This window comes from Cebus imitator, unplaced genomic scaffold, assembly GCF_001604975.1.
Source record: "Cebus imitator isolate Cc_AM_T3 unplaced genomic scaffold, Cebus_imitator-1.0 Scaffold41, whole genome shotgun sequence".
Lineage (NCBI taxonomy): Eukaryota > Metazoa > Chordata > Mammalia > Primates > Cebidae > Cebus > Cebus imitator.
In genome coordinates, this window is record NW_016107356.1 from 8,421,411 (window position 1) to 8,437,931 (window position 16,521).

The 16,521-nt window shown below is 40.6% G+C and overlaps 1 protein-coding gene across 5 annotated transcripts in view; it reads right to left on the minus strand.

Moving 5' to 3' along the window:
- ERG (ETS transcription factor ERG) overlaps positions 1-16,521 on the minus strand; it is a 280,293-nt gene that overhangs the window by 112,796 nt on the left and 150,976 nt on the right. For 2 of the 5 annotated variants that reach the window (XM_037737671.1, XM_017526257.2), the window contains exon 1: positions 2,306-2,442. The exons of the other annotated variants lie outside the window; for them this stretch is intronic. In XM_037737671.1, the coding sequence (XP_037593599.1) occupies positions 2,306-2,323 (18 nt within the window). In that variant the 5' untranslated portion in view covers positions 2,324-2,442. Of the gene's footprint in view, positions 1-2,305; positions 2,443-16,521 lie in introns of those variants that run through there. 5 annotated transcript variants of the gene reach the window in all.

A 16,521-nucleotide genomic window follows, 5' to 3' on the forward strand; every position in this document is an offset into this window, starting at 1 on the left:
CTTCTTCCAGTTGAAACATTCTGCTCCCAATTTCAAGTTACCAAGGGAAAACGATGGTAAGAATCACAAAGACTGGATAAGAATATTTAGCCCTTCATAGTGTCTCACAGGGTCTTGCAAATGTTAATGCAAAAAAATAAGAACTCCACTCAAATGCGGAATACCAGCTTAAAAAATTCAGAGCATCTGATGCCTGATCGACTAATTGATTTATTTACTGAAACAACAAAAAACAGAGTGCACTGGAGGCTGGAAACTGCCTGTATGAGGGACTGTTTCCTAATTCCAGTGGACAGCCATAATTTTCCCTATGCTAATTTGGGCTTTGCACTAACGTAATTAAAACTGTAGTCAACAGTCTCAGGACCTCCTTTTTCCACTCTATAAACAAGGCTGTAAAATCATCTCATTACTTTACCCAGGAAATCTAACAGAAACAGGTCTTAAAGGAAGTCACCTTTAAAGAGGGTCTATTTTATTTTAACAGAGGATTAAAAAAAAATTCACCTGTAGTCATTCTAAAGGTCCACCTGGGATACGTACAATAAACACATAACACAATGTCATAAAATGTAAAATCAAGCATAGTATCTTAGATAATTGTAAACTATTATTTCCAAAAAATTGTTCAGAAAATCACAAAACATTCACACTTTCAAAATAACTTCATGTATTCATAAATATATATTTTAAATTGAGCAGTATAGCACATTGGATGTTTTGTAAAATGTACCTACCTTCTTAAAAATGGTCTGTTATTTCGATGTTCTTTTTAATGCACTGATTTTTTTTGGAAAAAATAGATAAGATTGTATTCAAGTTATTCAAGATTTACACAGAATATTTGATTTAACAAACATGAATATAAATAAAGATGAAAATAAGAACAAAAAAAGATAGCATTTTGGGTTACAAAATCAAGTAATTTCTATTCACGTTGCTAAAAATAGGGCACATCAAACCCTCAATTTTATAATTCCTTTCTATAGCAGCCGTATTTCAGCAGATTCCAATCCTGGAGGCCAGAGAAAGAAAAATCTCTATAAGGTGAAAGCTCTTGGTACACAGATTTTTAATATATTATTGAATACACCTTGAGAAATAAAAACTGAACTTCTGAAATACAGTTCCTATGGTACATATGAGTCAAATCTTCTAATACAAATATTTCAAATTATGAAAACGTCAAACCAAAGAGTATTTTTGAAAATGGCTTGGCCCAATTCTGGGCACCCTTCCATTTTCTTCTGCGCTTTCCAACTAAAAGCCTGATGAAAACACCGCCAAATGCCTCTCACCTTCATGCAGCAAAACTACAGGCATGCAACAAACACAGTTTTCTTTCTCCTCCACTCAGTGTCCGCTTTTGCTGCTGATTTTTCACATTTCTACAAATGTCACGAAGGTATGGTGGCCTTGGAAATAACTGACCAGACCCCTACTCAAGACTGCATGCCCCTTGACTTGAGTCACCATTAAATTGGTTTCATTACCAGGAATCAGGCTCTATTTAGGATTGTACCTATGCAGATGTACCTCCGCTTTAATCTCTATATGCTGTCTACTAGAAACGTATGCAAGAAAACACATCAGACCAAACACCCCAGAGCACAGCGAACCGACAGCCCCTTGCTTTCTAATCCCCGCAAACCAACCATCGCTAGGAAGAAGTCTTACTCACAGTGCAGAGAGAGTAGGTATTTTATTGAAGATAAATATATAATAGAACAAACCGAATTACCACCATTTGAGTTACGAGAACACTCAATTCTCAGCATGGATGTCCCACAAATCAAGTCAACATTTGCATGTCCCGTTACCAGCAGCCACTTGCCGAGTCTCTCTTTGCTTCCACAGGGACTGGCTGGCATCCCTGATGCTAAGGAGCCAACGAAGAACCTCCAAATGTCCGACATTCACAAACCCATCTTTTGCTTTGACCTGACCCTTCAACCGCTCAGAGTCTGCTGCCTTTTCTGAGACACACATCCAGGCACCGTTAGGGATAGTTAGAGAATCTGAAAATTCAGAAGTGCTCCAAAAAGCCTTTCCAAAAGTAATCCACAGCACTCAACAGTGAATTTAGAAACCCCAATTTTTTTCTGAGTTTGAAGTTTTTAAGCCTTGCGGATGGTTGGAGTAGGAAAAAGGAAATTTACTAGGCAGTGCAAAGGAAATCTTGTTGTCCTCTATTGTGGCAGTGGGGGTGTTGCCCAACCCTAACTTATCTGCCTTGATAAAGGAAACCAAAGAAAAGAGTAACAAGAACAAGATTTTGTCAAATTAAAAGGAACCCTTTCCTTACCTTAATAGTGCTGGCCATAATGCAATCAAGTTTATTGATCGTTAATAAATGTTAATAATAATTATTGCTTCTCTCTGACCAGAAAGTAGTTTTGATGAGGTTGTTTAGAGCGGATGAGATTGTGCTAAGTCTGGGAAATGAAGTCAGCCAATGGCAGGAAGAGGTTTCTATTGGTCCTGGCTGTCCAGCCCAAAGAAACAGGATATTTGGGAGTGGAGAGATAAGAGACCCTGAAAACAATGTTGTTTTTCTTGATGATATGCAGCCAGGAGATTTTTTTTTTAATTCTTTTTTAAAAAGGCATCAATTGGGATGGGGACTGCCACAGCAGGTGTGACCGGTGTGCCACTGTGTGACACACGGGTCTGAGACCCAGGCAGGACGCAGATGTGATGGGGCACCGCATGGCTTCACACAAGCTGCGAGCACCACCTTGCAGCCAAGGCATTGAGGGCGCCCCACTGCCCTGGCGCCAGCCCTTTGCAGCCCAATTCTTCACAGCATTTCTTACTAGGTGCAATTCTGACTAGGACAGAGGACTTGGACTCCTTTTTCCTACAAGGAAACTTTGCAGGCGGAGTCTACTTCATGTTAATCGATGGCCATGTTTAGTAACAGCCATTTATTTACTGCCTAATTTTTAACAACCTATATTTATTCAACATTTCATATGAGTGTTCCAGAACAGTTTCATTTTCTCCTTCCAAATACACGCAGTTCTTGTTTGTTCTACCACAAAGTTGCCGAAAACGCAAAGACTCTAGGCTTAAAGTGAACAAGAAAAATAAAGAGGAAAAATAAACCTACTCAAGTCTTGTTTTCAAGTATTTATTTAAAATCCAAATAACTAAAATTACTACAAATGTCCCAGAATGTCAGTCAGCTGGCCTCACTCTGACAAATATCCATGTTGCAGACAACAGATCCTCACAGACCTTTTGACTACCCAGAGATGCCATGTGAGGGCCCCACTACATGTTTAAAATCCAAGCTATAAGTTCAGGGTCACACGTCTGTTTTCTCCTCGAAGGAAGTACAGCTAATGCAGGCCTGAACATTCCTTAGAGGGTTTCAGGACTCTAATTACTCATTTTCAGGAAACTGCTTGGAAGAAACATTTTGCTTTGAATCTAACTACAGGAACGCAGGACCCATAAAGAGGTGTGGTCTCAATAGGGGACCCTGAGAACACAATAGACCAAATCCTGAGTCATCCAGCAATTCCTGGTTTCAGAGGCAGATGTTCAATAAATGGATTTCACTTAGAATTTAGGCTGGCATGTGTCAGAGCTCTGTCCACCAGCCCAGGCCATTCTGGCTTTTATTTACCTCTGACTTATCACCTTGCGTTAGGATAGAAGGAGGAGGACGAGAAAGTTAAGGAGGGAAATGGGGAAGAAGGAGAGGAGGAGGAGGAGGAGGGAGGAAGAGGGCAAGAAAAAAGGAAGAAGAAGGAGAAAGGAAGGAAGAGAGAAAGGAATGAAGGAAGGAAGGAAGGAGGGAAGGAGGGAACGAGGAAAGGAGAGAAGAAGGGAAAGAAGAAAAGAAAGAAGGGAGGGAGGGAAGAAGAGAAAGAAGGAAAAGAAAAGAAAGAGTATATTTTAAGAAAATCATTCCGTGAAAATCAGTCCCTAAGCTGTCGGCACCTACATTTTGAGGGGTGTTGACTTCTGCTCCTTTCATCTCTGAACAATGAATAAGATGGCAGGCTGATTAAAATTTTGTTTCCTTGAAAATTTCAAAGTCCTGAGCTGTTTTATCTGGGCAGCTTCCACCAGAATTCCGGAGTGCTGATGAGAAAAGCTCTCTTAGCTTCCCTGAGACTCCTTGCTTTTTGTTCTGTCCTAAGAAGGGTCAATGTGGAATGGTAACTGTGGCCTCCACAACACGTGACACCCTGTTATGCATTCACCAAACACCAGCTTTAAATAAGATGAACGCTTTGCTGACAAAATAGCCATGGGAGAAAATCCTGTGTGGTCCTACCTCACCCACACCTCCTGTTGCTAACCCAGCCCTCAGTTGTTCCCTGCAGCAGGAAAGATCAACTTTTCTACGGGGACCTAAAGCTTCAGTGATGGTTTGACCTTAACTGTGAACAGTGGGATTTCTTGCATCTCTATTTGGAAATAGCTTCCAACTTACAGAAAAGCTACAAGATAATACACAAAACTCCTAATACCCTTCGCCTGGGTAACTCTGTGTCTACTGGTGCCAGTGTACATCATTTGCTCGGCTTTCTCTCACATGTGCTCTCTCTCTCTCAATCTCTGTCTTCTATATTTATTTATATATAACATCGATGCATGCATTTACCCTTCATCTTCTAACTAATAAAAATATTGTTTTATAAGAGACAAATTTCTTCACTGGATACTAAAAAAAAGAAAAACAGATGGTATTATTTGATCAACGTCCTGAATATTCGATCCATAAATTTCACTGGATCTAATTTTGGAAATGCATAAAACATAGTAATCTAATAAAAAGTTAATTTGGGGACAATGAGTTGTAAATTCTGCTCCAAAATTTTACAAAGGAAACTCTTCCTCATTTCGAATGACAAAATGTCTGATTAATTCCTTTCGTCTTCAAAGAGAGTAATTCTTGATGTCCCAAATGGCATAATAGCATCCAAGCCTGGTAATCTTTGATTATTTAATGCAAAGTGTTTAAAAAAAAAAACCCTCGGACTCTTGATAGCACAAGGCACATCTATTAACTAGAATACAGTAGTGCAGAAACCATTTCCCAAATGTTATCCTACAGGGAAATTATCTGAAGATATAGATACGACTTCATCTTTCCTCACCTGTACCCCAAGTTTATACTATTAAATGGCCTCAGCCCTAGAGCACCCAGCAGCCTAAGAATCAGGATGCCTTTCCCACCTGATACTTCCACTCCCTAGGGAAAGATGGCCTCCAGGTCACCACACAAACCAAGTTAGGGGGCAGCCCAGCACACGACCCTACCTGAGGCCCATCCTGTCATGAGCTCATCAGGACAGGATCCTTTTTCACCCTCCTTGAGATGCAGCAAACACCACACTGGACCAGCTCAATCCACTCAGTGGCTGTGGACAGCAGAACCTATGAAGAAACTGCACATTTCCATGGTGTGTTTCTCCACTACAAACCCATCTCCTGTGAATTTGCCAAACCCTTCACAAGTCTGCTCACATTTTACTCCAAAATAGAAACAAAATAATATAAAATAAATATACCATAAACTCACTGTCACAATAAAACAAGCACTATTATTTATTTATCCTAAAATCATTTCCTTTTTCTTTTCTTTTTTTTTTTTTTTTTCAGTTTTGCTCTCTCACCAGGATGGAATACTGCGGCATGATCTCGGCTCACCGAAACCTCCACCTCCCAGGTTCAAGCGATTCTCCTGCCTCAGCCTCCTGAGTATTTGGGACTACAGGCATGCACCACCATGCCCAGTTAATTTTTGTATTTTTAGTAGAGCCAGGGTTTCACTATGTTGGCCAGGATGGGCTCAATATCTTGACCTCGTGATCTGCCTGCCTGGGCCTCCCAGAGTGCTGGGATTACAGGTGTGAGCCACCATGCCAGGCCCATTTCTTCCCATTTTCTAAAGATTGGATAAGTTTTCATCCTTATTGTCTTACTAAATTCTCTGTGTGAAATATGGGAATGAAGGTCAGGAGCTGAGAACACTCTGAATGATAGCCACATGGTTCTCGGTGTGATACATGAGCAGAGCAAAGAGAGGGGACCCCTCTGAACCTCCACATCTGTGGGGACACAACAGAAGATTCACTCATGACTCATTCATGTCTTTATCCCTGTGTTAAGCATCCACACAATGGAATGCCCAACCTCCTCAAAAACACTGCAGGAAAATGATATAGTAGATGAATACTTAGCAATATGGAAAACTGCTCTGATATGCTACTTGGTTAGTTAAAAATCACAGTATATAGGAGAATTATATCACAGACCCATTTTGTTAAAATAAAAAGGCAGTTGAGGGTGGCCATGCCTTCTGCTCCAAGGCATTTGCGAACTGGAGGAATAGACACCATGAGTGAAGCTCACGTTCCCAAGTTGAAAAATGAAATTGAGTGGTGGCAGACATATCCAAGAAATATTACGAGGACTTGATCCCTTTATGAATCTTGTGATAGATGAATGTGTGGAGATGTCAACTAGTTGGCAGCAGAACAATATTGGAATGGTGGTAATACAGGGAAATAGTATCGTCATGTTAGAAACCTTGGAATGAGTATAAATAATGGCTGTTCAGCAGAGAAACCCATGTCTCCTCTCCAAAGAGCCTGTTTTACTGTGATGTAAAAATTAGGTCACGTATGTTTTCATATTAGATCTTTAGCTAAATAAGCCTTTGTCGGGTAGGGGGCAGTAGCTCATGCCTGTAATCCCAGCACTTTGGGAGGCGGAGGAGGGCGGATCATGATGTCAGGAGTTCAAGACCAGCCTGACCCACATAGTGAAACCCAGTCTCTACTAAAAATACAAAAATTAGCTGGATGGTGGCACATGCCTACAGTCCCAGCTACTCAGGAGGCGGAAGCAAAAGAATCACTTGAACCCAGAAGGTAGAGGTTGCAGTGAGCTGAGATTGCACCACTGCACTCCAGCCTAGGAAACAAAGTGAGATTTTGTCTCAGAAAAAATAAAAAATAAGTTTTTGTCATAATCAAAATACAAAAAAAAAATAAAAAGGCAAAGTAAAAATCCTGACAGCTATATATTATAATACTAATGGCAGAGAATCTTTTTGGCTTTTTCCCCTCATTTTCTTTGGTTCACTGATATTTTAAAAAAATAAATTTGTAATAAACATAAATTATATCCTAATATAAAAATGTGTCAGTAACATGCAACGTTGTATATTTATGTAACTATCTGAAAAATACAGGCCTGTTCTGCGCAAAGTACAGCCCAGGATACTCTTAGGGTCAAACCTTTTAAATGTCCACAGCAGGCACAGAGAAGCTTTTTTTTTTTTTTTTTTTTTGGCATTGTATTAAGAAAACCCAGAAATGCTCATGAGATTTCTGGAGGTCATCTATGTGACATCAATCCATTCAGGTGATATTAATGGCATGCCTTTTCCTGCCAGGAACTCCAGTAGGCACTCAGGAAGCCAGGATTACAGGACTCTATATAGTCACCGCCTGTCTCGGCATTCGGAAAGCCTATCTCAGTCTCCTCAAATTCTACACACATAAAACTTCAGAGCTTGGACGCGACCCATGGAACGCAGGTTTTAAAGGACAAAACAATAGGACAAAAGTGCTGTATACTGTCCCTAAGATGACACACGAATTTAAAATACATAGTGTTTGGATTATTCATGAGAGCCCTGCAAGAACAACGGCCCAAGGATTTTTGCCAGGCACATGCCTGAGATTGCAGATAAGAATCAAGCATCTGGGGCTGCCCACACAATGGAAAACTCCATCGCTCAGTGGAACTTTTCCACCGGCGTCAGTTGGAGGATTTGCCTGAGAACATATGCGGCTCTAAGGCACTTGAAGCCCTCAAGGTCACCCATTCAGTGCTGTTTAAGGACGGTTTTTCTGTTCACAGCATACTTCATGATTATGGCTTCACTCCATTGGATAAAACTACGTGAGTATGTGTGTACGAGCGTGTGAGTGTATGAGCCTGTGTATGGAGGGGGAGTGCCATATCCCCCAGCAGCACATTAAGAAATAATCCAATTACAATTTAAATAACCATTGTTTCAACACTTTCTCTAAGTAGTTAATGTCTTCTTCAGTCTCTTGGTTGATCTGAACTAATAGATACAAGGAAACTGTTATCACATACCAAATCCTCAACTTCTCAACACCAAGTTGCAATTTCCCCAAAATTGAAGCACACGTCAGTTCAGTTCTATAAGCTCATATGGAGCAATGATTTCAATAAACACAATTTCATAAGCATCCCACATATTCTCAAGTTTATGCCAATTTTGCTCTTACTCAACTCCATATGACTTTAAAAATGCAGGAATATTAAAACCATTATCAAGGACTCCAAATATGTTAATGTATTATCTGTGGTTTAAAAAAAAAAACCTAAGAGGAGAAATTATTTTTTCACAATTATTTAGGTTAAAAGAACTTTTAAGTGTATTGTTCCAATTATTAGACTTTTCTATATAATTTGGAAACCACAAAATGAATTTCAACTTCTTTATCTATATAACTGGGTGTATCTGAGCATAGATGTTATAGACGTCTTGTTGCCATTGGTGACCATGAGGCTTTGTATGCCTACAGGGCATGTAATTAAGATTCACAAAGGCATCTGGCCATCTCCCCAGAGACTGGCATCCCCTCTGCCCCCAACTCAGATCCAAAGTGTCCTTTCCCAAGCACTGTCACCTGTCACCATCCTTGGTCGAACTGAGAATTTATCCCAGGTCATTGAAATTAATTTTGATTTTGATTTCTAGTTCGAATTTTAAATGATTTCTTAAGAATTGTGTCTGTCTCACCTATAAGATACTAAAGAGCATCACTTAATTTTGTCTTAATCTGTCATTACTTTATGAATTATTTTTAAAGAAAATATAGGTTACTTCTTAAAGATAATAAGTGGCACTATGATAGTATTCAATTGATAGAAATTTACAGAGAAGCCTGCATTAATGTTTCCTGCTGTTTTCTAAACTTGGCTTTTAGTTTTAAGTTGAGGTGGACTTTAATTCAACATCGCCTCATTCAATGATTTATTTGCTAATCTATTTCTATCACAAATGGAATCAGAAATGAAGCAAAGGCAAAAAATATTTGCCACAGGTTCATTCCTATTTGTATGAGTATCACCAGGCTTCCTGCAGATGCGATGAACCCCTACACCCATGCTTGAAGTCAGGAGCACAGAACACTGGGAGTCTGTCTCCGAGCCGTAGCTGCTACATGGTACACTCTACATGGCATCCTCTCCACCGGAGCCCTCCTCGGCCCTCGCACCCTCTCTATACCTGACCTCTCCACACTGTATTCTCTCCCACTGCAAGCAACGCAGAGGACACAGAGGTGCAGCTGAAGTGAAGGCAGGTCAGTTCTGTTCCAATTCACTCATACGCAAATGTGTTCAATCCTGTTAAATGCACAAACTTGAACTGAAACGATGATGTCAGTAAATTGGTTGTTGTCATCTGAACCCACACAGATCTCAGCACATGTTTGGGAAAGGCTGCAGTGTTCAGGGAGTACTAGAAGTGTTTGTTCTGAGTGGACTGGCCATGATAAGCCAAAGAATATTATAGCCGATAAGAAGAAATCATGGCTGTCCCACGGTGCAGTTGCCTGAGGGAGACTATTCCATCCTTTATTCACAGCTACAAAAATAATCATGCCTCAAGGATTTTAGGAAGCAACCACCTCCTGCCCAAAGAACTACGCTGCATTGTTTGCTTGCCAGCTAGAAACCAGACGTGAGCCTCGCAGGGAAGTTCCCTTTGAATGGCTTGAATTGCTGTCACTAGAGGGCGCTAAACGTCCCTCAGAAAAGCCTTTAGAGAGATTTCCAGCATGCCTCATTCTTGACTTTAAATTCCTGGAATTGACGTTACTTTACAAAGTGGTCACATTTTTTACTTGTTAAAATTAAAATCTAACATTTATAATATAGAAATGTTTTTGAGATATTTGCATCGTTCATTATTATAGAACACAAAGAAATATACATGTTTTAGGAGCAAAGATGAATTACACAGATCTGAATACAAGATTAAAGGCATGAATCTGGGGGGTGAGATTTGACCGTGGAGATTGTATAATTGTTCTACACCACTGTTAATGATTTTGAAGCCTGAAAAATATTCCACTTTACAATAATTTTAGATTGTTCAATACATTCCCATCATGAGTTGTATCAAATTGGTAAATGTAGAGAATGTTTGTTTTCTCTGTACACAATACTGACGTCAGGACTAGTGCCTGCCTAAACTCGGACATTTCCAGAACTAAGTGTTATAGGAGGAATATGGATTACACTATAATATGTCAGATGTGAAACATACCCCATGGTCCATTCCTTTCAAAAACTGTGTAGTACTTTGGAATATGCATGGGGTATATCATTTTTAAAAACACATATACTTTATGTTTACATGAAGTAAAATAAGCCTTAGCACTAAATATGCAGATTTTCTTGAAGATAGTCTCACTATACAATGACACTGACTTTTTGGTCATCAAAATGTTAAACACTTTAGCAAAATGCAGTGTGTTGGCAATGTTTGCTAAAAAATATAACCAATTTTGCAACTTTCTTCTTTCTGTCTTTGCTTGTACTTAAAAATATCTGCAGTATTTCCTTCTTTCCCCCTTCCACTCTGGTTCCTATACCAAGGAATCGTGAGGTCAATGGGTGAGAGTTGTTTGTTTGTGTTCAGGGCTTTCGGGCGAGGCTGTGTGTGGGTAAGGCTCTGACCGACATCTGAAGAGGCTTCATCCACTGCGGTTTAGGGTACATTTTCCTCTCCCTCTGCCAGCAGAGCAGGGAGGCTCGTTTTCAGTGTGTTCTACAGAAGGATAATTAAGGCAGTGTTTCATCTGCTCGTCTGCTGTTTTTAAAGGGAAACAAACATACCCTTTGCATGTGATAGGCATCGCAAACTAGATGGGAGGAGGCCTGGACCCTGTAATAGTCATGCATCCCAGTCCCAGCTTCTCTGGGGTACAACTGCAGATAAAAGACACTGGCCCAAGTGACCCTGGGCTCAGCATTGCCAGCATCCACAGCACAAATTGCTGCTGATGAGCTGGCTTAGGTAGGAACTGAGGACTGTGAGTGTAGGGCTAACTTCTGCTTTACAAGAGAGGTCCACTGGTGTGCGCTGGAGGTGGGGAGCCTTCGTGACATTTTTCCAAATGGAAGAGTCCTTGCATCACCCTGATAGCAGGGACCCTGGCTTCATCCCCAACTGCTTGGTGACCCCACTGTATCATTTAATTCATTTGTGCCAATTTTCCATTTTAAATCAACCAGTAACTTTGCAGGTTTATTCAAAGAAGAAACTAGAATGCACTGGAGATAGAGAAGAGCCATCTTCCTGGTGCCCCAGTGCCAACACTGGGAAGGGAGCCCCAGGGATTCCCTCGTGACTGTGTCAGTGATGGCACTCAATGAGCACTTGGTGAATAAATGAATGAATGAATGAATGAAGCTGGCCACAGAGCCCAGGAGTAGCAGAGACGGGCAATTCTGGCTGTGTCAGTGGCTAGTCCAGGAGAGCCTCTCAAGAGCACAGAGTCTGACTTAAACTTGGGACTTCCTCAGGATAGGTGAGGGCTTCTCTCAAGGGCAATGGCAGAAGGACTTGGAACAGGCCAAGCTAGTTTCAGTCCAGCCAGCTGTGGCTCCCCTGAAGGGATGTGGCCAGGCCCAGCTATGCCCAAAGCACCAGCCCATTCCTCAGTTCTGAACAGAACGTGCCCAGCATCTGTGCCTTCATCTGTTTTTAAACTGCCTGCTGACCATACACAAAGTTAAGATGACAGCTAGGACTTAAGTTGTGAGGCACCAATGGCTCCCACATTACTCTCTCTCTGTCTCTCTCTCTCTCTCTCTGTGTCTCTCTCTCTGTCTCACACACACACACACACATGCATGTACACATACACAGACACAGACATGCACATATACACATACACACACACATACAAACACACACACACAGAAGCACACAAACGCAAACACAGACACACACAGACATATACACACACACAGAAGCAGAGACACATAAATGCACAGACACACACATACAAGTACACAGATACATATACACACACATACAAAGACACACATAAACACACATACACAGGTGCACAGATATATATATACACACACAGACACAGACACACATAAAAACACAGACACACACACAATAGAGGGTATCGATATCTATGAATAGGTAAGACAGAGACAGAGTGGGAGGCCATGTGCTCCCCATCCCCCTTCTCCCCAATGTCACCACCTCTCTCCCAAGTCCAGCTGCAGACTCTGTGAGCTGTGGAAGTGGCTTTTTTGAGCCATTTTCTTAGATTGAGTCATTGGGAAGTATGGAAGGTATGTTTTCTCTAAGAGGCCTCCCAAATCTGTATCTTACGGGATTTCCATCTCAATAATTGACCTAATAGTACCTGTAAGCAAGTGGATAGTCAATTTAAAAAATACTGACTGTAAGAACAAATGAATGAATGAATGAATGAATGAGTGGGTGAGTATAAATCCTTTATTTTGCTGGCACAGCAATGAGTTTGCAGATTTATCTGGATATCAATATAAAAGAATAGTTTTCATTTGTATACAACTTAGTCCTTGTAATTTTCCAAAGTAACTATGACTAAAATTATTTCCAACTTAACTATTTAGGCAACTGGGTTGGTTTCACAGGTACTTATTGGAAACAATTGGAACGGCATATTCATTGCATTCTAGACATTTGCCATATCACCACAGCAACTGTATTTCCCAAGATGGCCCAATAGCATTTCCCATCACACATAACCTTCTATAAAGTGACACTGACTTTGCTTCCATCAGAAAGTGAGGTCCGTGTTCCCACTCCTTGAATCTGAGTGGGGCTGTGACCACAGCAGAAGTTCAGCTATGTGGCTTCCAAAGCCACCTCGGAACGGTGATACAGCTTCCACCTGAATAGAGCTTCCACTTGATTTTCTTAGGAACAGCCACTCTTAAACCTCAGCCATTATATGGGGAGAAAGCCCACGCCATGTGACGAGGCCATCTGTAGATGTTCCGGGCATCAGTCCCAACCCAGAGCTGGCGCCAACCCCCAGAGTTATAAACGAAGAAATGAAGGTCACTCCAGCCCCAACTGGCACTTGACTGTAAACCTATAAGAGACTCTAAGCAAATAATGTCTATCTCAGCCCAATCAAGTCCTGTAAACATGAGGTATTATAAATAATAAAGTGATCATTGTCCTTTTAAGCCACTGAGTCCTGGAGTGATTTGTTATACAACAATCGAGCATTGGCATGCCATCAGAACATTCCTTACTCTAGAAGAAACTTTTGCAACATTGCTACTGCAGAAAATACTCCTTCTGTATGATCATTCATCCATTTATCAATGCTTGACCAGCATTGGCTATATGCTAAGCATTGTGTCAGTCACTGGAGGTGCTGAAAACAGAAGCAACATTCAGCCAAACAAACAACAACTTGCATATTAGATAAAGAGAAAAGTATGACAAAATTACAACAGTAGTTTGACCCAACAGAAAAAAACGTTAAGAAGTGAACATCGACAGTTCTTTCCTCTTGTTTTCACCCTTTTCCTTTCTCGTCTCATTAAACGTGGAGGTGCCTCAGGGTCACTTTACCCCATGAGAGTAGACACCCTCCTCCCCCATCCCTAACTTTGGTCTTCACTCCACACCCAGTACCAGCGGCTCCCCAGGCTCCATGATGCTGGTACCCCATTCTCTGGAAATATCTCTGCCCATCTACCTCAGATTACTTTCTCAAGGAGATGTGGAAAAACACCAATTTTCCCCTCTGGGACTTGCAGAGAAATGGGGGTGGTAAATGAGAAGCAGAGGGATAGGGTGGGGATTCATTACCTTGTGTCACTAAAAAGAAAAGCCCTAGTGTTTAGAAGGTGCTGTTATTATTTTCTCTGAAACATTAGCTCCTGGAAATCAGGGGCTCTGTCCCTAGCATGGTCTCTAAGGCTTCCAGGATGCCCCGGGGGCTTCCCTCAGTCAATTTTGACTCTAATAAGAGCCATCTGGAGGGCTGCAATGGTGGGCCTCGCTGACCACTGGACAGGGCCTTCGATGTGGGCGCAGGGACGTGCACAGGTTCACAGAGTGTGTCTCCCTTTCTGAGAACCAGAGTCCCGTGTGCTCCTTCCCCAAGGAAAGCAGGAAATCCCACAGTCCTGAGTGGGATTCTCCCCAGACTTCTGTAAAGCTTCTTTAAAGAAGTCAAGTTATAACTAAACTCACACAAGGAATTCCTGTAGACAACACGTTGCTGTTCCAATCCCAGAGAGCTAGGGCACCCAAAGCCCACCTCCCAGATGGAGCTAGGATTTGAGATATTGGATTCCACATTACTTAAACTTATTTGAGCTTTTCGTCAGGAATGGAAAACATTAATGTGTCTTACACATCACACTCTGTTTTACGGAATTCTTACACTGGGGAGCTCTTTTTATTTTACTATTTTTCTTTAACAGCCAGAACACTGGGAAGTTCACAAAGAAATTTTTCGCCTGCCTTTAGTGACCCTTAACTCGAGGTTTTGCCTAATCTGTAATTTGGAGTTGAAAGTATTTCTGTACCTTTGGAGTGGGGAGCTTTTTGTCTTTAAAAGAGTGGAACGACACTAACAATAGGGCTATACATACATTGTGCTTCTTTGTCAGTTACTGCAAACCAAAAACAGATGTGAAGTATCAGTGGCTACCTCGTAGTGACCCATGGAAGCTGAGGCTAATCCAGATCATTCTTAATAACTCAAAACCGCCAACTTTCAACTGCCTAATTTTTTTCTCACTTACAAATGCAAAAAAAGAATTGACAGTACACATTGAAATCCATTTCCCTCTGACCACATACAGATTTTCTACGATAAGAGCCAGGGATAAAAGCTCACTCCATTAAATCACACAGCCATCATCTGAATATGCTTTAGTTTAGGTGATCCTCACCTTTAACAAACCAAGATCTGGAGGGAAGGTTTCTGATCTTTAACAAACCAAGATTTGAAAACTAGATATTCCTGTCATGACCTTTTCCCAACATTCAGTATGTAAGGGATTCACTGGATTATTAGACTGCTTGTAAATGTAAGAAAACATAGAAGGTTTAGAGTGAAAAAGTTAGCAATCTAACAGATGCTTCCCCAACACTGAAAACCCGCTGAATTTTCAATAATTTTCCTGAATGTAAAGGTAATGAATATAAATGAAGAAGAAAATCAATAGATATATGAATGATTCATAAACTCTCAAATGAATAAATCAATCACGCCACCCTAAATTTGAACATTCTATCAATATTTTATCAACTTACTTAATTGATAAAATTAATAAAATTGATAAAATTAAGATACAAGAACGATTTTAACGTAAAACTAAATAAAAAATTGTTTCCAACATTGGATATTATGTATTGCCTAAGAGCAGGCATAAAGTGGAACGCCTATGGATGCAAAGCTAGACATTGATAGATTTTTAATACCTGCAAATACAGCAATTACACTGTCACGCTACACATGAAACTTCCTATTCCTACACTGAAATTAGACTTATACATATGTAGAGATCAAAGATAAGACACAATCATATTGTATTTCATCAAATCTAAGACTTTGGGTGTTAAGATGTAAAGTACATCATGATTTAAAGTATCACTAGGAAAGAAAAAATAATTCTGCCAATCAGAATTCACCATAATACTTTCTAATCAATCACTTGTAAGACACATCCCAATTTTTGGAAAGAATAAATGTGTTAAAATGAACACAAATTGGTACACTTGTGATACAACAAATCATCAAAACACTAAAATGTCACTTGCAATATACTACAGGGTTTTTCAACCTTGGAAGTATCGACATTTTGGGCTGGTTAATTATCTGTTGTGGGAGGCTGTGCTGTGCATGGCAGGATGTTTGTTAGCATTCCTGGCCTCTACCCATTGGATGCCAGTAGCACCTCCCTGACTCCCAGTTACAACAACCAAAACTGTCTTTAGACATGGCCAAATGTCCCTGAAGGTACAACCAAAAATTGTCCCAGTCGAGAACCACTGGAATAGAGCAATTCAATTTTATCAGCCTTGTAATGTGCTTCTGTCTGTGCAGTGTGTGCATGACAGTCAGCCAAATGAAGGTATATTGTCAGATGGGATATATTGACTGTAACACATCACATAAGCCAACAGCTGGCATATATATAAGAGTGTGTGCTGCTGTTTACAATAGCAAATACCTGGAACCAACCCAAATGCCAATTGATGATAGACTGGACAGGGAAAATGTGGTACGTATACACCGTGGAATATTATGCAGGCATCAAAAATGATGAGTTTGTGTCCTTTGTAGGGACATGGATGAACCTGGAAACCATCATTTTCAGCAAACTGACACAAGAGCAGAAAATCAAACACTGCATGTTCTCACTCATAGGTGGGTGTTGAACAATGAGAACACATGGACA